The 21,377-nt window shown below is 42.8% G+C and overlaps 1 protein-coding gene across 5 annotated transcripts in view; it reads right to left on the reverse strand.

Moving 5' to 3' along the window:
* Window positions 1-468: 468 nt before the first annotated feature.
* The window catches only part of LOC117136861, a 69,571-nt gene continuing 48,662 nt past the window's right edge, over window positions 469-21,377 (reverse strand). For 2 of the 5 annotated variants that reach the window (XM_033298286.1, XM_033298126.1), the window contains one exon: window positions 4,104-4,440. In XM_033298286.1, the coding sequence (XP_033154177.1) occupies window positions 4,193-4,440 (248 nt within the window). In that variant the 3' untranslated portion in view covers window positions 4,104-4,192. Of the gene's footprint in view, window positions 2,656-3,254; window positions 3,496-4,103; window positions 4,441-21,377 lie in introns of those variants that run through there. The other 3 variants (XM_033298205.1, XR_004459117.1, XM_033298002.1) reach the window with 3 other exon arrangements.

The raw sequence follows: 21,377 nt of genomic DNA on the forward strand, positions 1-21,377 counted from the left end.
CACGAACGTAGGCTATTTTTGGCCCCTCGGTTATCTAAACAGATAATTAAGTCCGCTTTGAGCCGCGGCTGTCTGCCAGCTGATTGATTGACTTTATCGGCCGTTCGAGCGGGTCTTATCAACACTAGACCGGAGTCAATCTTTTTGGCCCGGTCCGTCCCCGGCCTATCAAGATGCAGTCAGAAAGTGCATAAAAGACGTATCTCACGGCAAACGGCAATAACAAGAGCCACAGCTCAGCACAGCACCGCAGAACACACCGCAGGAAGGTAGGTAAAAGTCTCAGATTAAAACGAGTTCTTAACGGCAATCGTGTAGGCCGAGGAGTGCCATCTTTATGGACAGGTTAAGACAACATCCTGCGTCCCCGACCCTCCACTCCATCGGCAACGAGGAGTTGCTTGATCGACAGTTCACCATGTAAACGAAACCAAAAAGGATGACACACCACAAGACCATTCCCAGTACTTTATATAAATTAGTTTTTATTTCCAGATCTTAAGGTTAGTTAACATAGTTGTCAGGCTGCGGACGGAATCAGTTACTAACTGGTACATTCTTGTAGTTTATTTTACAATTTATGCAGGCATTAAGATCATATAATTCCTAAAGTTCAGATTATAATATCGTTGACGAATGAACATATCATTTCTTGAGCACAAGCATTGAGCATCATAATTTTTTGAAAGGCAGTCTTAATTTACCAATTCGTTAAGCAGAATTTCTTTTAAGAAATATAAATTTTAGCTTTATTTCTGCAGTCTAAGACGATTTGACATTTTTAATAACAATATCTACATTTCCATTTCGTACACTTTGAGTCGTGCAGCTGACTTCCAGAAAATGTATCCCAAGTGTAGTCGAATCCCGGCAAATTTATTATCCTCGACATCTGGCGTCGTTCCAGGTGTTTATTTTTTGGCTGGTGGAATCAATCAAGCGCCAGGTAAGATGGCCACCCGCATTCTGCAGTTTATGACACTCTGTCACACAAAATTTCCAGGCGGCTGCATAAACGTAGCGACATAAATAAACAATTTAAAAATGCATGTAGTAAACGTATAATTTGATTAATAGCGACAGCTAGAATATAAAGAGCACAGAAAAAATTATTCATAAATGTTGAATGTGTTAAAATGAATTATTTATGACTTTACATGCAAATCAAAGTTTGCAACAGTGGCGTTTCCAAATTAAAATGATTCAATTTTTTTCTTTCTACGTTCATTACCTGCTCATCAATTTGTAATTGGATCCCATGTTATTTAAAACAAATAAGGAAACCTTGGCTGAAAAAAACATTTGTTTGCTGAAATATTCATTGTTAAATGCTGCGAAAGAATTCATATTTATTGCTGAAAAGATTTGTGTGAATTATTTAAGCTGAAAAAAATTGAAAATGAATGGATTAATTATGATTTCAGCTTCCACTCCATTTCCATTTCCAATCCATATCCAGATCCAGTGACCAATCCAAACCAAACTACAACAATAGCGCCAACGCCTGCGAAAGAAGGAAGAAACGGCACGGAACACGAAAAAGTCTGGACAACAGTGCCCGGCATTAAACCTATAGGATTAGGTGGGTCTGGGGAATTGAGACCTGGACGTTGGACGTTGGTTTCAACACCGCCACTTGGGTATTTGCTGAAAGAAAAAAGCGCAAGGGAGCAACTCTTTTCCAAAAAAAAAAGCATAGCAATGCATATATTTGTATATGTAAGCATGGAGCTGTGAAACACGCAGCTAGAAAATACTTAGAAGAGGCCAAAGCTCCGGAGCTGTGAGCTGAAACCGTAACTGCAGGTGAAAATGGATTCTGAAAATTGGGTTAATTGATGCTTAGTGTTTTGCTTCAGTAGCGGGGTAGAGTGGGCGTGGGTGGCGTTGTTTAGCGCCAAGTGGCTAATAGTTTTTGCCACCCCCGCCGCGTGGCAACCGGAAGCAGAAACCGGAAATGCGCACAAGGAAATACACACAGACATCGGCACGGACGTATATTCTAAGTTTATGCTAAGAATATCATGAATTCTGCACTTGGCGAAAAGCGACATTACTTATTTAGTAACTCGCTGGTCTTAGAAAAGAATAATATTTATTTAAAATCATATTCTAATTTAATTTGTTCGTTCGATTTGAATGAATGCTCTTGTAAGCGATTTTCATAGAAACGACTCCGCATAAACCTCTAGCAAATACCGAAATGACGACGTCGTTTACGTTGAGGGCAAAAAGGTAAAAAGGTCAGCAAACTGCCACGTAAATGCCATGTACATATATACGGGTAATTAGCATTAACCCATTGTCGAATTATACACACCGGGACTGCCTGGTTCCGTGAGATTGGCAATGAGAGTGGGGGCTCCACTACTCAGACTCCCGCCACCCGCGCCACCGGACGCGGCAGGACCTGCAGCTCCGGCCGCTGCGGCACCACTTCCGGCTGATCCACTGGCAGCCGCCGGATCGAGCGTCTGGGCACTGAGGAGGAGCAGCAGCAGGGATGCGAAGGTGGCTCTAAGCGTTGGCCGCTGCCTCATCTTGCAATTTGGTATTTTGGCTATGTGCTTGTTGTACTCCCGCACCGGCATCAACATGTTCCATTGGTTGCTTCTTGGCTCCCTGACTACGATGGCGCTAATTGTGGACGATGCTCTGGAAATAGAAGGGGTAAATGGGTCAGTGATGGATTGGTTTCGGATAAACTGCATTTGTGGAATTAAGGCGGCAAAAAAGCGGTTTATTCTATCTCATTTCGTGTATCTCACATCTTTCTGGACTGTTAAAAATTCATCTCATGGATACAAATTCGCTTAGCTTCGAGATCCAACTAAACCATCTGCCATACGACTAGTAGCAGTTGCAATTAATGTTCTTTGCAAGTTTATTGTAGCACATCACACACGCAGACACACACACATACGTACACAGCCTGCTGCAAAAGTATCTTATGGATACGCTTTGTATCTCAATGTTGTTCGGTTTGCTGCACACACTTCACTTCACCAACTGGTCGCAATTAAAGTTCCTGCAGTCCTGCTTAGTCGACATCTGCTCGGCACACACACGAAATGTATCTCGGCCAAACATCAAAATTACACATTTGGCATATAAATTGCTCAATTTAAAATATTTTTCTTGTGTCGAGATGCTATTAAACCAACACACAAAATTACAGACGCTACGCTAATGTATCTTGTAGATACAATTGCGGAAATTGCACTATTATCACACAACCACGAACGACGGCGCACCTTTGCTTCGTAGGGAAATTCCATTTCTTGAACACCCATTGGGTTAATTAATTTTTCACTTCATCGATTTATGATCACTTTTGCTTGTTTTCACATACATCCCAACTGCAGTTGTTGTTGCAAAGGGTTAAGTTGCACCTTATTTTGTTTGCTTGAATTATGAATATTAAGATCAGGCGATTGATTTGGTTTAAATCTACAGCTTAGCAGTTTAAGTTAAATACATCTGCCTTAAATTATGAATTTATGGCAGGACTTGTTGTTAATCACAACAAAAAAAACATTACACCTTGTATTTTCGCTGTCTTCAGTTCGTATCTCTTTGTTTATATTTATGCATTGCACTTGTGCCAAGAGCTTTCAGCTTTTCACTGTTTTCCCCGACTTTTTCCCGTCTCGCTTTTCTGGTGGCGTTGGCGTGTGTGCGTTGCTTTTGTTACATTTATAAATGGTTTAGAGCGCACATGTGCCGCACAGCACCAAAACACACACGCACAGCTGTGGCTACAATTTGTAACTGTAGCGCATTTATAACCGCTGGCTCCTTCGATGTCCTTGCTGCCGTTTTCAGATGCTCTGCGCTGCTTGCTGCTGCTACTTTCTGTTTTTCAGCACTTCCAGGACTGGCGGGCGGGCCAATGTTTACACACACGCTCAAGAACTTTTGTTGGTCGTCAACAAACCATCAAGCATTTGCGTTATATTGCTTATCAGCGACCGAGATATGGCAGAGGGTATTGGGTACTGGGTACTGGTTACTGGTTCCTGGGACCTGGGTACTTGTTCCTTTCGATGCGGTCTGGGCCTCGTATTTGATTTACCCTTCGGAAAAGCGGAAAACGTGCTCACATGCGGCTTGCCTGAATTTTCCACTCGTCTCTCCGTTCGCTTTTGTTGTTTCAGTCAATTGCCGCATTTTAAAAACGCATAAAATTGCTTTATGTTTGCCTTGCCAGTATTCTTCTCATCCTTCCCCCGCTTTCTTTTTTTTGGCTTATCCCCTGGCGTAAATTTATGCAAGGCGCCTTAGTTAGGGGCCACAAAACTCGCACATGACAGTCGGCGAGACGCGTTGGCGTTGGGTTCTCCTCCTTCCACTCCACCTTCCATTCCTCCAGGAGAATAATGCTGGCTGCACAGCTGCAGTTCTCCAGGTATGTGTGTGTCTTCGTCGCCGGGTAAGTATCTGTAAGTGGTGCATAAGTGGCAGAGAAATGTTATTGATGATTTATTTGCATTTGGCATTGATATATGCTAATGTTTTCCCTCGCTATCTGCCTCTTTCGTTGCCCGTCTCCCTTGAAAATGAAAACAAAACCGAAAAAGGTTGCTCACGGTTCCAGGCCATGGATTATGTTATCTTTGAACGCGGCCTGGCCTGTTGGCTTTTCAATTTTTCATGCCGCCGCCAGGCCAGCGAAAGAAGAAATTATTATGGCATTTTCCCCATCTTCCCTGGACTTTCTTAAAGTCATTTTTATTTGCATTTCGTGATTTCGAACAGACACACAGCGATAAGCCTGCAATGCTGTGCCAACTCAAATATTTGATTTAATTCCCTGACATAATAATTAATCACTCGGCACCTTTTACGGGACGTGAATAACCCCGGGGTCTCGTTTATTTGTTTATAATTAAATATTATTTGGCAGTCCAAATGAGACAGCCAAGCCGAGTGGCATTTATCAGTCGTTCACTTTGGCTAGTTTCGTTTTTCTTATTTTGTTTTTTATGTCTTTCCCCTCTCTCCCTTCTTTCTCCCTCCTGCCTAATGAGTTACAAATTTGGTTTTTCAGTTGTTTAATGGCTGACAGCATTATAGATTAGTGGCCGAAAGTTTTTCTAGGCCGCCATCCCATCCCGCCCTCCCTTCTATTTTTTCTATGCCATTTACATGGGAGATCTGGGAACCGTTTGCCCCGCGGCCCTTTTTGTCGACCGTCTGTCGCCGGTTCTATTTTTTTTTATCTGGCTACTTGGTGGGTCTGCAGATACAAATGTATCTGCGATGTGTGTTTTTCTGGACTAATAGCTGGCTGCCAATGGGAATTTGTGTTAATTGTATGCTCGTTATGAATGTCCGTTGGCATTTTAATTTTGGCAGAGATTATTTGGTTATATAATACTTTGGACAAGGGTAATTAAGTCCACATATATAAATATATATAATATAGAGCATAATTATAGGGTCGGTAATCATATACATTAAAAATAATTCAAACGGTGCTGATGATATACCTGTTGCCCTTGTTCGCCGCACAGCATTTACTCTTCGGGAGCATTTCTTGGGTTAATTTACTTAGTCAAATCTGGGAATGAAAAAGTTTTCCGCTTGATGCGACTCAACTCGCTTGGTCGATTAGCATATTGGGAGGAGTACGGGCTCCCTAAGAGATTGCCCCATTCCGCATTAAAAATTCATGCTCCCAACTGACAGGCCTTGAGATACATTTGAAATTCAAGTGCCAAGGCACACGCGCATCGCTAAAAGTGTCAAATTGGCAAAAGTGGACTTGGACTTGAAGGGGAAGGCAGCGCCAGCAAGGCAAAACAGAAACATTCTAAAACAAACTTTGATGCCCTCTGCGATGTGCGTTGTGTGTGTGTGTGTGTGTGCGGGGTCTATAAGAAATTGATATCATTTATCAAACTGACACATACACAAAACAGCGAGTGAGGCTGTGGAGCGAATCTTTTCTTGGGCAACTTTTGCAAATGAGGCAGGCAGCCAGCCATTCGGCAAACGCCACACAAATAAACGGGGATGGGAGGCCTAATTGAATTCAGCGTTGCGAGAGTAAGCGAGAAATACATAAATAATCGGACGAGATCGCAGCTCTGCCGCAAAATTAGTTCATTAAAGAAGTTCGGGCGAGATTTGCATACGAAACAAAAAATTGACATCCCCGCCGAAAAACCTCAAAAATGAAACGTATAAAAGCGAAAAATAAATGCAAATTAAAAGAAGAAAAAACAATGCAGAGAGGGCTATCCAATGTTTTTTTCATTTTCGTTTTTTGGGGGCCAACCCAAAACTCCGCCCACTCGACAGAAAGAAAAAGTTCCAATTGCCAAAAACTTCAAAAGTCAGCAACATGCAACATGAATATCAAAATCAGAGAGGCAGCTATAAAAAGCATATAAAAATGCTACGAAAGTGGCTACTACTATGTGTATGCATGAAAAGAGTGTTGGCACTGCTTGTATTTATATTTGTATTTCGTGGAAACGAGTGCAGCAAATCAATGCCCAACAAACGGAACTATGAGAGCTGCGTGTCAGGGCCAAAAATGAAAAGAAAGAGCTGAAAAAATGGGAGGATGAGGAGGTATGAGGACTACACGCACATACATAAGTACACAGACCCCAACGAATAATTCCGGGAAACCCTCTCAGCGATCACAGGCCCAGCCCACTTGTAATAAAAAATATTTTCAATAATAAAGTGTATTAAGTTGTGAAGTGCACACGGCCATGCAGGCTGGAGTGAAAATAAATGAAATGTGAACCATGGAAAAGCTTCGAAAAGCAATAAGAGTGAAAATTCTCCATCCGCTCTTCTTTTTTTTTATTTTATAGATACATATTTGTGTATGTGTGCTATTCACAAAACAGAAAAGTACAAAAAATAACGAAAAATATATGTATGTATATGTGGAGTGGCGACGCCGCTGTATGAGTTGCGTGTAAATATAAATATTTTTTCCATACAAATACCGAAAAATGGGTGACGGAGATGGGAGTTACATTCCATGGAGACAACTCTGGTTTGTTGATTCTACGGATACGAATACGAAATACAAAATACAAAATACGAAATACGAACGAATGAACGATCGCATGAATGTGTCAATGGCTCAAAACGATTTATACAGCATATTAAATTCTGACATCAATGTTTGATTGTCCATACATGAAATGTAATAAAATGGAGGAGTAATGAAATCGAATAAAGTGTAGCGGCATCTAAAATTGATTTCCACTCCCTGAAATTGAAACTCATGTGGGGTTCGATTGTAGTTTCACGTTTAAAGGGATTACACTGAAATTGAAGTGGCTGCTGCACTCTGGAAATCTAGACTTTCCTCTTATACATTTTATTTTATTTCACTTCACTCTGCTTTTTTCCGACTGACCCCAGGCTGACTCTGTGCACCCATTGTTGTTGTTTGCGCAGGAGGGAATTTCGAAGAGGCCACCAAAAAGCTGAACCGAATTGGATTTAACCTCTTTCGGGCCAGACATCAGAGCAGAGCAGAGCAGAGGTGGATGGATGCATGGGATGCAGAGGGATTAGAACAGGTCTCTATGGGTATAAGCCCACTCGCACACGTGCCGGAGGTGAATGCCAGAAGGGATTTCTGTTATGCAGAGAAGCCAAATTCAAATTGCTGCATACTTGTTGATGCAGTGAAATGTCTTCTGGCTCTGGCTCCGGCTCGAAATGCCACTACTGGAAGTCTTTGGGAGGCGGTGAGAAGCGATGCTGAGATTTATAACTTTCTCAGGACTCACAATTACGTAGTAAAGTGCTCACGATACGCACGATGAGTGAAACAACCATTTACTATCTCTAGAGTTAGCTAAATATGCAGAGATTTAGTTGTGAACGTGCCTGATTTATATTTCCTTTTCAAACCTATCCATTATATCCTGTCCAAAAATATATTTCTCCCTTTTAAAAATTCCTGTTAACCCTTTTTAAAGTGCCGCAAATTGATGACCAAATTTCCGTTGAGCCAAATTCCATAATGAGCAGGTCAATTTGCAATTCTCTCTGTGCTGGTGCTGCCCCATTCGACACCAGTGTCTCATCCCAGTGTCACCCCTTCGGTACGCCCTCAAATGGGCTCTGTGCCCCAAAATATTCCTTAGTTAAAGGGGCAATATTCAAATGGCAGTCATCCACAAATTATCGCGCTTCGCACAAACCCGCGCACCTGCCTCAGCATATGCTAATTAAAGGGGCCGCTCGCTCACTTTGGGGCGAACTAACTGGGTCACGGGAATGACATCGGGCGAATTTGCACACCGATAGATTTATGTAGGTATGGAGCCGGCTAACGGCATTTGGCCAGGCCCCAAAGAAGAACATTATGACGGGGATGACGCCTATGGAGCCTGCAGAGAACTATCAATCTTGTGCGAGCGAGCATAATTCATAGCCAAAGGGGTTGGCTGCATCTCTCGAAGCTCTTCTGCATGTGGCACAATAACCAACGCCCGCTGCAACGCCTACACTGCAATCCGAGTTCGAGTGCGTTCTTGAAAAGTGCATCGACATGTTTGGATTGCTTCCTACTAAACACTTTGTTTGATAAAGATACAGGGTTAGTTACAGACTAGTGAAGTTTAATACAATCGATGAGAATCTGGTTAATTTCTCCAGTTAACAATAATATATAGTGTAAATTGTTCTCAGTGCTAAGGAGGCGTGGTCGGTGTGTCCGTGCAAGTTTTGGGACAAAAGGCAATGTCAGTTGCGGTTCTTTTAATGAGCCGCCAAAGCGTGAAAAGCGCAGCGATGCCGTCCGCCTTTTCCTCCAGTTTTCCCCCGCTCTCAGCTGGAAAAGGTGAGACGGGCAGGCAGGCAGCTTGCCAGGTTGATAATTATGAATGGAGCCAACTGTGAGCTGACACAAAACAAACTCAACCCACATGGGGCCATTGAGCTGTCAGCTGTGGCGACCTCGCTGATGCGGCAGCTACACCCAAAATGCAACGCCCCTGCAGAGGTAAGCAGCTTAATCGAGCTGCATCTACTAGCTGCATCTCTGCCACAGCCCCTAAAAGCAAGCCATGCCCAGACCCGAGCCCAAGCCCATCCACATGGCCATAGTCGGTGTCTGTGCCGCCGTTATCATTAGTTGCATCTTAGAGGCACTCAGCCGCAGCTGAAAAGCTTTCAAACCCGCTCCCCACCTCGGCACTGAGCGAAAATATGCACACCACTTGGGTCGGATGTGACTTAACTGCAATGTTTTGTCACTCCACGTGGTCCGGTGAATAAAACAGTATAATTGCCAGCTTACCAAATTGACGATCAAATCGCATTGTGCCCCAATTCGTTCGAGTTAGCTGCGTTTGAGTATAATTTCTTCCAGTGTAATGCCCATAACCAAGCCCCAGCCAAGTGCAGAATGCATGGATAGGCCAGAGCTAAAGGGAAACGCTGAAGCGGGACTGCAAAAGGAGAAAGAAGGCAGGTTGGTCGCTGCGGCTGAGCGTTTTATTAATTTATTGCCCTGACGATAGTGGAACAAATCTATTAAAATGCGCATATTAAGCCGAAAGCAGCTTAAGTAAATTACGCACTTATAGATGGCAATAACGAAAACGAATCGGGCTCAGAATCGATGGGGAACTGGGCACAGGCAATCAGCGACGGGAATTAAAAAGAGCAGCCCAAGATGGCCAGCTAAAACAAAAGTCAGGTCGTGGCTGTAAAAATGGTTTAATGAAGGCTCTAAAACTTATGAAATAAAAGTCAAGTAGATTCGGAACGGGAAGGGCTGAGTCTGAAGTCGAAGTTATGGTACCCTGCTAGTAGAACAAGATTGAGAATAAAGATAGGCAGAGGTAGCTACATAAAATCCGTAGCTACATAACTTTTCCTAAAAGGTTAAATTAGTTTATTTAGTTGTTGCCAGACTTTATAATAATTTCTTAGTTATGTCAAACTAGATACAAACTTAGTTTAGTGCTTTCCCATTCGAATTTCTTTAAAATCTGATTTATATTAAAAACAACCGATTTTATGGCCAGAAAATCTCCAATACATCCAATCGAATTTCGTGCTTCTGTCAACGATTTCAACGAAACCTTTCAGGGAAGCGTAAAAACAAAAACGGATAACACCACATCGATTTTTCAATGGCATGGACATAAAAAGAATTCAAAAACGAACAAAAGCCGAAAAAAAACTTATCATTAAGACCATAAATAATTAGTAAGCCTTAATGGCGAAGCGAAAACGCGGCCTCTGATTTGGCTCAAAAATTGCTTAATTAGTCACGGTTCCATCGGTAGTAAAATGCGTAAATAATGCATAAAATATGGCAAGTTCTTTTTTTTTTTTTATGATAAACGCTAGTGTGTTTTTTGTGAGCTGAGAAATTTGAGAAATTGTTTTCGGGTATTTGGTGTTTTCTCGCCTTTGTGTCGGGTTCTTTATTCTGTTTTTCCCCCTCCATCCAACCTGGGCGGTGGTTTATTTATGGCTTTGCATTTATTAAATATATATATATATATACATACATACTTGTATCTGCCTTGCGTAACAGGTTGTACCGTGTGTGTGCGTTGAGTTATTTAATATCAATTAGGGACCCACTCCACAGTGTCTGGGCCACAGCTGATTTCAAAATAACGACACGCATTTCACTTTATTCCGCATCGGGTTCCACAGTTTATTTTCGCTCCTAAGAGCCAAACAAATGGCTGCAATTAGAACAATATGGCGAAACGCGGACAATTTGGAGGTTTACGGGGTTTGGGGCTACAACAAATGTGTGGCAAGAGGTCAAATTGATCGGCCCATGAATATTGATAAATGATCGACACTCGATCGTTACCGAATGAGAACGGCTGAAGTTTTATCTGCATGTGCTGTAATTGCTTGACATTTGACTGAGTTCATTGTTCGCTTTTTATACTCGCCTATACATATCTGCTTATTTAACCAAGTGTTTGGACAATCAAAGGGGAGACATGACATTGATTGATTGGGGAAGAGATATTTATATTATCTGGAAGTGATTGTTCTGGACGCTTATTTGGGGTCCGATGTTTCTTTAAAATTAATCAAAGAGCACATAAAGGAGGTGGCAATGAAACCAGTTTGCTTCAACATTTATGAACTTTCCAATCAAATTATACTTTGCCAAGTATCTAGCCAGGCATATAATTAATATATATGGACTTCTTTTAGTTTTCCTAAAACCCTTCACTAATTTCTGGTGAAGAAATGCTGTGCGGTATCCGAACTTTGCACCACAAAAATCACACGCTAAGTGAATCTGATTTGCCCATAAAGCAATTTGTTTGAAATCCAATAATAGGACCACAACCACAATACAGTTTGTATATGGGCAAAGAATCGACGCACAACAGCAACAATGGACCTGGCAAAACCAGCTCATTATAAATTGGATTGAAATTCATTTTTAATAATTAAAGAGCTCGACTAAGGCCGAAAAAGAACGGTGCCCTGTGTAGAGTTCTATATGTGCGGAATATGTTCCACTAATTTGCGGCCTATCTAATTAATGGTTGCTGTTCCCCTACTTGGAATTCTTTGGTATTATTATTTTTCCGATGAACGCTCCGAATGGAAAATAAATAAATTGATTGGAGGCGCGGATCCATTGGTTGCGGCCGATTGAGTTTGAAAAACGTTTACAAAATATGTGCCCACTAATTGACAATTAAGCAGGAAGTACATAGTTGAGCGCAGCATATACATATAATTGTATATGTAGGTACGTCTGAATTGGATGATTGATAAAAGCGCTTCGAGTTTGAATATCGAGGGGCGTGGAAGCGAGCCAGACATTCTCTCCACGGGGGTAGAAAACTAAGCGGCTAACTGATTTCCGAACAAAACTTTCAACATATTAAAACTGCACTTGTCGGGATGGATATTTCCCCTGGTCGGCAAAGGAATGGCAGCACAAGGCGCTCAAGTATGTTGAACACGCGTCAAGTTCCTGCGGAAAACTTTTGCGTCAACTTTTGCAGGACCAGAAGACCCCAGACGAAGGTGAGCTTCAGTTGGCCTGGGCACTTAAGAGCCATTGACAATGGCAGCAGAAGCACCAACAGCAACAGCAGCCAGCAGCAGCAACAACAATAACAATAATTCTAATTAAAGTTTTCAATTTGAAGTTTCGACTTCCCCAGCCACCTTCCCGGCCACCCAGCCGCCAAAATACCCAGAAAGAGAGACTCTTATCGCAAGGCAACGTCGTAGGCGATGAAAACAAAGCCGAGCAGACAATGCCAGCAAACAGACAATGGAGCGCCATCGAGTACAAAGCAGTCCCGAAATGATCCCAAGCTCAAAACACTGAGAAAAAAGACTAGATAAACTGGCTGTCTTGCCGCTTTCGCACTTACTAATAGTTGCTATGATATGTTTATGATCAATCCCGCTGCTCATCGGAAATAATCGACATTCTGTCGGAGTTATCGATTAAATCGATCCTTCGAGCGATTCCTAATTGTAACAAAACAATCTTTTACATGAATTTGGTCTATTATCTAAAGTTATCTTTGACTAAAATCCAATATATTTTGCATTGTGCACTCCGGCTAGGTGTAATCTAATAACAAATAACTTTGGGAAGTATTAATCATATTCCCCGGCGGCGTGTGCGTCCTTGTGTGTATGTGTGTGTGTGCCGGGGTGTTTTGTGCGTGTGCTGCTTCTACTAATTATAAGTTTCAATTGTTCACTGAATGCATTCGGCTGGCGCTCCATTATAGGACTCTACTTCGGCCCGAACCCATCAGGCGTGCCTAAGCGGCTCAGACCATTGAGGCATGCACTCGGCCAACTAACTATGAATCATGCAACGAGATGAAGCTCAGTCTGAGACCCACGGCCTATGCTCTGCCTGATAATAATAATCTGCATAATCAACATCATAATGCAAGCAGACAAACACACAGACACACACTCACACACACCGAGCCACAAAAAGGGAGGCTGGCTGTCTGGCAAAGAGCTTTTGGCCAACGTCAAAAATAAAATCTCAACAAGAATCGGCAAACAAAACAATTTAATAAACGAAATTACATTTTTGGAAGATGTTCTCGCAAGGGGAAAAAAATACGCTTTTAAATTGGTAGAAATTCCAAAGGTTTCCCTTCATTGTCGTTTGGCTTTCAAATGCAATGGATTAATTTTCTCAAAAGAGTTTTATATTTCCGAGATACAATAACTTCGATGTTTACATGGAACCAACATTTCGATGAGAGATATTTATATCGGTTTCGAGGTGTTTGTTTTCATAAATATTTAGCAGCAGCAATCACCAGTAGTTATAAATCTTCCTCGAGCGCAACAAAGCATGTTGTAAGTTGGGTACATCGATTCTTGGATCTATCCAAGTAGATGCAGCCACGGAGAAAAATGCTATGCAAAAATGGGGAGGATGAGTTTGCGGCACGGATTGTTTGCATATGGCGGTGGCTCTCTGTGTGCTCATCCGAAGCTGTAACCGAAATTATTAAAAGCGGTCACAGCATAAAAAATATAAATAAAGAGAAAACAAAAATAAAAACCGTAGAAGGCAGACACACAAAGGAGCGTTGACAGAGAAGCGATGAACCAGGGAAAATCCCCTCCAAACCTCACCATCATCGCTCCCACTGAAAGCTACCCGCCCGCGCTGAAAATCCAGCGCCATGACAAATCAATATTGGTTATTTTTGTATGCATGAAGTGGGGGCGTGGCGGCCGTCTGCCCTGCCCTCCTCCCCGCCACCGCTTTCTCCGTTGCCAAAATAATCATCACAAACTTTGACGCAGCACGCATATTAAATAAACTCGCAGATACGGGTTCAGAAGAGTATCTCATAGATACGAAATACAAGTACTCGGCACTCCAGCATGCATAAATTAGTCCGTTCGTTGCCTGTCTCGCGGAATGTTGGCCGAAAAGCATTGGCGGCGGACGGGGAGAAGGATACCGCGACGGATTGACAAGCGCGATTCCGAGTAATTAAGAGGGAGTTGGGTTCGACTCCCACCCCTTAGGAGCGGGTCCTTGAGGCGGAATTAGATATTATCCCGCTGCAGGTACGTGTATGTGTGTACCGATGGCTGGTTAACCCCCAGAACCAACGAAGCTAAAAGTGTATTTCGTTGGAGGATAGCTTAAATAAGTGATCACAAACAGGTAATCGCAATTGAGGTATTCAACTGTGGATTGGAAGAATGGGTTCCCTAACCAAAACCAGTATAATGATTGATGGAATACCAATTATTGCGATATTAAATTAGCTGTGAGGACTATTTCCTCATTAGGAAGAACTGCTTGGACAAAATTCGGAATAGTTTTTCCTACAAAAACAGGTCAAATAAAACTTTATCCAATCATTCAAATGATTAAAAAAAACTAAGAAGCTATTGATAAGCTATCCTGTTTGGCCGATCATTAATTTGAAGTCTCTAGTGTATATATAGCCTCTTGCATTTATTCTCCGACTTGCATCGATTGCACTGATGAACGTTTTATTAGCTCAATCTTCGGGCTGGCAAATAGCAATTACCAACTTGGGTGCAAACTACCATTTGTTCACTGCCCATTGGATGCAACGCAAAGTGACCGAGCAACAAGTGAGGCAGCTGCTCCTCTTAAATTTCCGACCTCGATGCCAACGTACAGCTAAACGGAAAAAATTAGTCAGAGATGGATAAAAGCCGAAAATTCAAAGCTGAAAATGTGCATTTGTATTTCCGATGGCCACAAAATGAAGAATCCCTTGGACGCAGACATCCGACCCAAAAAGCGAACGGAAAACTGATAATGATTGTGGCCCGCGGGGGCATTCGATGGTCAAAAGCCGGAATCGAATGGAACTCTGCATAGCGAAAAAGCCAACGTAGCCCAACAAATCAAAAATCTATCAAATTGAAATTTTGCAGGTAATATTGCAACTGTTGAAACTCGTTTCCTTAATAAATACACATGGGAACATAACAGCAAATGAAATAAAATATTTTTAAGACTTGAAAACCTTGTTACCCAGAAATGTAGATCCCTTTTCGCTCAGTCTGCGGGTTCATGGATGCAGAGTGAGAGCCATGGCAATAACTGGCGCCTGCCTAACCAAAATTAGTTCAGATCCAGGGGCCTACCACTGATGGCGGGCACGAGGGGCTGCAAAGGATAAAAGGCAAAGGATATTTCGGGTGCATATTAAAAGCCAGGCAGCAGGCAAGAGAGGCAGACAAAATCAAATGACGTCCCCGCATAGACAAACAAATTTCGCATGTGCATGTGCAATGGAGGGAGTGAGTTCCGGGGATATGGGAGGAGATGCCAAAATATTCTATGGGTGGTTGCCCCACTCCGGCTGGTTGGGGGCGTGGCAGCTGCAGGAACAGCCCTGGCATCATCATTAAATATCATTAACACAGCAACGAACAAGCAGCACAGACAACAGACAACTGACAGCAGCCACATCAGCAGCAGCAACAAAAGCAGCCATTCGGTGATATCATTAACAAGAGCAGGATGGTGATTTTAGCTCGAGATCCGGGGAATGGAGGGAATGGGTATGGGTAGGGCAATGGCAATGGCAATGGGAGTACTTTAGGCAAAGGAAGCTCAGGCAATAGCAATTGCAAACGGAATCGCAATAACACACAGCAGTAGCAAGCTGGAAGCAGCTAGCAGCAAGCAGCATTCAGCATCAGCAGCAACAATCTGGATATCTGGCAAAAGGAAGCAAATGTGTATACAAAATGTTTTTAATTAAACGCTTCCTCCCTTTGAGCGGAGCGTCTCCTTGGCAAAACGAAGTTGACAGACTTTCTCGACAAGCTCGGAACTGAAAATGCCAGTTGTACCTTAAACGCTATCAGCGGCAAAAGTCATCAGCAATTTACAGGGATATTCCATGAATATTTCAATCAATTGGGTTTCCCCCGGTTTCTCATTTCATCCTCTTGTAGTTTGCATTTGCATGTCGCTCGGTTTATATAATGCACGGATAGAAAAGAATACATGCGATGATATTTTGACTAGTTTAATTGATGAGAATCCTCGCAAACATAATTAAATTAACCAAAAACTGTGAAATATTTCAGCGAAGTGGGATGGTTACGAATCAGAAGTGTTTTGGGTTGAAGTAACATTTTCACAAGCTCTTGAAATTGCTTCCCCATTTTCCAGCACTTGACAAAAGAGCCTGAAATGGTTTTCCGATTTTTTTATGTGTGCTCCAAAAGAGTATATTAGTTGCAAGGTATTTTCCCCATTCGCCGGAATTCAACTCGATTGCTGCACTTCGCATTCTGCCGGGAAGAAGAAAGGGTCATGGATATTCAGTGCTATGGATGGATGGATGAGTGCTGGCATAGACGAATGGTCTGATGGCTGTATGCCTGGCTGGATGGCTGGTTGGATGCAAAAGTATAAAATTACCGAACGGCATTCCACACATTATGCAATGCGCGGATGTTGCCGCTGGTTGTTGCATGGCAGCGGCGCAGTCCTTTGAAATCACATAATAATGTGCAGCGCCCGCTGTCAGCTGGTGTTTTTATTGCAGATTATGAAGGCAAAACATAAAGCAGGAGCCGGCGCGGCGCTGCGAACCAACATTGCCATGATTTGTATAATTGCAGTGCGAATAATTACATCAAAATCAACAATGCTGAGTGCGGAGGGCAGACGGCAGACAGACACAATAAAGGATTATGCTCTGTGATTGCCAGTGTTCCGTTTTGCGTTCGGTTCGCAACAAATGTTCTTATTTATGCGCTTGAAAAAGTTTTTAATTGATTTAATAAGTAATGCGATTAATGCCGAACAATATGCGATAGCAGAGAGATACTCGTATCTACATATCCACATGCCCGTAGCATGGACAGTAGCGCACTTCTATCGGAGACCTCAAGAGCACGGTGATTTGCTTTTCCTGGTCGTTCGTTTACTGATTTGTGGCATTTGATATCGGGGTCTTTGAAAAGCTTTTAATTATGTGTTCGACTCTTGAGTTTGCGATGTATTCGAGCTTTGACGGCTTACTTCTAATGAATGGCCCGATTGATTGGCGGGGATTATGCGACTCGGGCAGGAATCCGGGAATCCGTTGACCTGACAACCGCTTTCCACCCTTTATAAATGGGCTCCCATTTGGTGGTTTTCACCTAGAGTTTCTGCTAACTAGATGTAAACAACCTTCCACATTTGTAGCCCCGAGATAAGCAGTTGGAGAAAGCAAAAGGACAGATAAGACAGATAAGAACTGTCCATTTATCATTTTTTCCCATTTATGTTTATTTTGCGATGCTCCCCTGTTAAGCCCTGAAAAATTGCAGCACCAAGGCGAGCAGAATCGCCAAGGAGGCGTGTGAAAAGCGCCCTCACAATGGCCCAGAGCTGCGGCCCCGATTGCTCCCCTCTGTTCGGATTGCCCATGACAAAGTAATGACAGTTTACAGCAGATGAAATAAACAAATGACCAATGCCCATCGGAGCATCTGGGCATCTGAGCTGAGTTGTGCGGGATGATTGGTGTTGGCGACTGTCAAAGAAACTCTGAGCTGCACTCGCAAAAAAAAGGAACTGCATTCGCACGGTCTTAAATTTCGTGTATTTGCAGCTCATTAGCGAAATGAGATTCTTAGTATCGCACTGCTCTCAATATATTGGCTCGCCGTAATTATTCCATAATTCAATTTTGGGGACTCGGCATCATTTTTTCGAGTGCCAAACGAACTGCTCAAGTACTTTACTCCGAGTTGGAAGCCAAAGCTGATCTCGAGCTTCGTTTCATTTGTTTGTTCGCAGCAGTTAAATGAAATGGCAAGTAGAAGGCGGGCCAGTGGGCACTGGGGGTTGTCGATGGACGGACGGGTGGATGGGATGTTCCTGGGGGTGACAGTGACTGACTATCATTACGCATTTATTGTTGCTGCCCAGCGCCATTGTGTTGGTCAAGATGCTCGTATGGGAAGAATCCCCAGATGACGACGGCGAGGAGGAGCACAATGATGATAATGACGATAGGAACAGACGTTCGTTGCCTGGTGGCCGATGGGTGTGAATTTAATAAAGCCCCCATAAATACACACACGTGTGAGCGGGTGTACAAAGGCCGCCATGGCAACAGCCCTCCATATCCATCCACCTCTTAATGTGCAACAACTATTTTCAATTATTGCCAATCAAATGTTGCATTCAATCGATGTTTATTTGCAGCAGAGGCGACCTCATTATGAGGTTGCCTCTCAGCCTGCGGGTTACAAGACCCCAGTGGGTGGGGGGTTTGGGGTCGATTGGTCCTTTTCGGGGCATGAGGCGTTGCCTAAGAGCCATGTAATTAGTTTGCAAGTGAGTGTCAGGATTAATCTTTGAGTGTGTGTTTGATTGTCGCCACTTCACATGAGACTCTCTCTACCGCACAGATACACACACTCTCGTTAATGCAGCCAAATTGGAGATGCGTGCGTGATGGAAATATTAATCGTGTCATTGCGATTTGTGCGTGCTGCAAGCGCTAATTAAAAACAGACATCGCAGAGATATTCGTGTTAATTTAATTGTGTTTTTAAATTATCAAGAACATGATTGAATCGCAATCGAAGCAAGCAGATTTCCCCATGTTCACAAGAAAAACTTGTTCGTAAATAGTAAGGGGAAAATTATTTAATGGGAAAAACCCTCACTTGTACAGCTATAGTGAAATAGCTCTCATCTCGATTGTCTGTGCGTATGTATCTGGCCAAAGAAAGTGCGTAGCGCACATGTTAATTGAAGGGAGTGCAAACACAGCAGAAACTCAGGCACCGAGATGCCGCTTCAAAAAGGAAAGAGATGGCAAAGGGAGCAGAGCGAGAGCCAACCATATAGATAGGTGATGAATACTTCAATGGCCATGCCATTACGACCACCACCGAAGCCTGCAACAATGCAACATCAGTAATCAGCCCTTTGAAGAGCTATGATGGGCTTTTGCGATACCCGATATCCCAGGTGGGGAGGAGTAATAATTGTTATTTAATTAACTAGTCGATTCCCATGCTTCAAAGTCCCTCCTTGAAGGTTTGGCTATTTAGGGAACTCATTTCAATTAAAGCTGATATTATAACGCTGTGCAATTTTTCAAGTTTAAAAGTAAAAAGTCATACTTAATAAAAATAGCCATTGCTTGCAACCACCGTTGGAACTTTAATGCAATAATATGGTGTTCTTACATAACTCTACTTTATACGAACCACAAATTCTCGGGTTCGCATGGAACAATCACCAGCCACAAGGAAGCCAACGTCCATCTAATTAGGTTATGTTTGATTATTGTAATATGGCCGATCCACCGCTCCGACTCCTTGTACTTCTGCTTGTGCCCGACCCTATCTCCAGAGATTCTCGGGTCAATTCCATGGCCGACCCCAGAGCTCAACCCGAGCGAAATTGGAACCGCCAATGGAATTTAATCAAGTTTTATTTGCACTAGTCCGAGGTCCCTGGGCAGCGCAGATGAGCAATGAGAGCGCATCAGCAATAAAATCTGCCATATGTGTGTGTTTCTGCTACAGTGGGAACCCGTAGGAAACGTACACTACTTCGTTCACTACTTAAGTGGGAGTTTTAAAAGTGACTTTGTACGCATTAAAAATGACTTTTAATTTAGTTTGCCTGCCCCTGCAAACAATTGTATCTTATTAAATTGTGTCAGTACTTGTCACAGTTCGATTTCTAGAGGTTGAACTGTATATATTCGAGTATCTGTGTGGCAAGTACACCAGCATGTGTGAGTATTGATTGTCATAATTAAACGCTGCTGCTGTTGTGCAGTTTCCCTGACCATCACGTATCTTTCCCCACTTTCCCCATGTTTTCCTTTCTTGCTCTTGCTGTAGCTGGGACTCCTGCCCCTCGTGCTCCACCAGTTTGTCTGAGTTTTGTAACTGCGCTTTAAAAGTTTGTTGATTGAATGCAGCGCTGCACAATTGTTGCGAAAGGGCAGCCATAAAGTGGCCTTATACAAACACAATCCCACCTATAAGTCCACTCCCTCATGTCTTTTTCCTTTACACCCACACGAGCAGTTTTATAGCCATTCTTTTGTATACTCTGTGGATTAGTTCTTCATTGTTTAGTTGGCAGCGTGGCGCTCTGCAGATAGCTGACAGCCCAGAGAGAAATGCCAAGAAATGCATTGCAACTTATCAGGGCGGAGAATACCAAATACCGAATACTGAATAGAGGGGCAGATGGGTGCAGAATGTGAGGAGATAGTTGGGTGTGTGGAGCTCCAGAGATGCACAGAAAGCGAAAGAATGCACTACATGCTCAAAGGTAACATTCAAACTGCACTTCCTGTACCGCACCTAATGTTTCCGAAATATTAATAATATTAATATATATAGAACTATTTCGACTGGCATGAATTGGTGGAGTACCTTGAATATTTCAAAATCTTACAACTTTCGGTGTTTTTTTTTAGTGCATCATTTCCATTGCAGCTGCTAAGTAGTTCTGGGGGCGTGGCAAAATGCATAGCTAACTAGCTGGGTGAAGCTAGCTGGCTGAAGCTCACTTAAGCAGCTCAAGTCGAAATAGATTTCGGGTGCCATGAATAAAATATCTCAGTTAAGAGCTCACAGCTCGGCACGTGTGCGCGTTTGATAAAGAGCAGGTTTGCTATATTGTGCATGTGCAAAGATTTCAGGTTTCTGCTAAATACCTATTGCTGAATTACTCACTTTTGTGATTAGCTAGCTCGGCGAATGCTGCATTATTTATAATCTTAGTCATTGAGACATCAAATGCGGCACGTGATGTTTGCCAAAAATAACTGAAGACGCGATTCCGCTTGTTATTAAATAACAACAAATAGTAATAAAATCACACCTAGACCTCAATCGTCTTGCTCGATTTAAATCGGCATCACCTCAACGAAAGGTTCCTCTTTCTAATCTAAACCACTTTTGATTCCGCATACAATGCCTGCGCCATTCACTCGACATTTTCATTTAGTCCAGCACTCCAGGGGCATATTAAAGCGACGGTCTTCGACAGCATTTTCGACATTTTCACTTAGTTATTACATTTTATTTGCTTATTTATGGGCTGCTTTCACGCTGTCCGCTCCACTTTGGGTTCCTTAGTTCCTTCCATTCCCCGCCTTTCATGTCAATTGTCGGCACATCGGTTGGCCATTGACAAATATTACAAGTCCACCCCCTGGGCAGTTGTACTTCGCAGTCTGGGCACCACCCCCGCCAAGAGTTGTTATGATTATATTGTGTGCGACATTGTCAGAGGCCGTTTCCATACCCACAACACGTACACTTCTCCATCGCCAGTCGTATAATATGATATTTGCATGAAATTACATGGACAACGCTGATCAGGGGATGTGATGAGGGGGTTGGAGATT

This window comes from Drosophila mauritiana, chromosome 2L (assembly GCF_004382145.1).
Source record: "Drosophila mauritiana strain mau12 chromosome 2L, ASM438214v1, whole genome shotgun sequence".
Classification (NCBI taxonomy): domain Eukaryota; kingdom Metazoa; phylum Arthropoda; class Insecta; order Diptera; family Drosophilidae; genus Drosophila; species Drosophila mauritiana.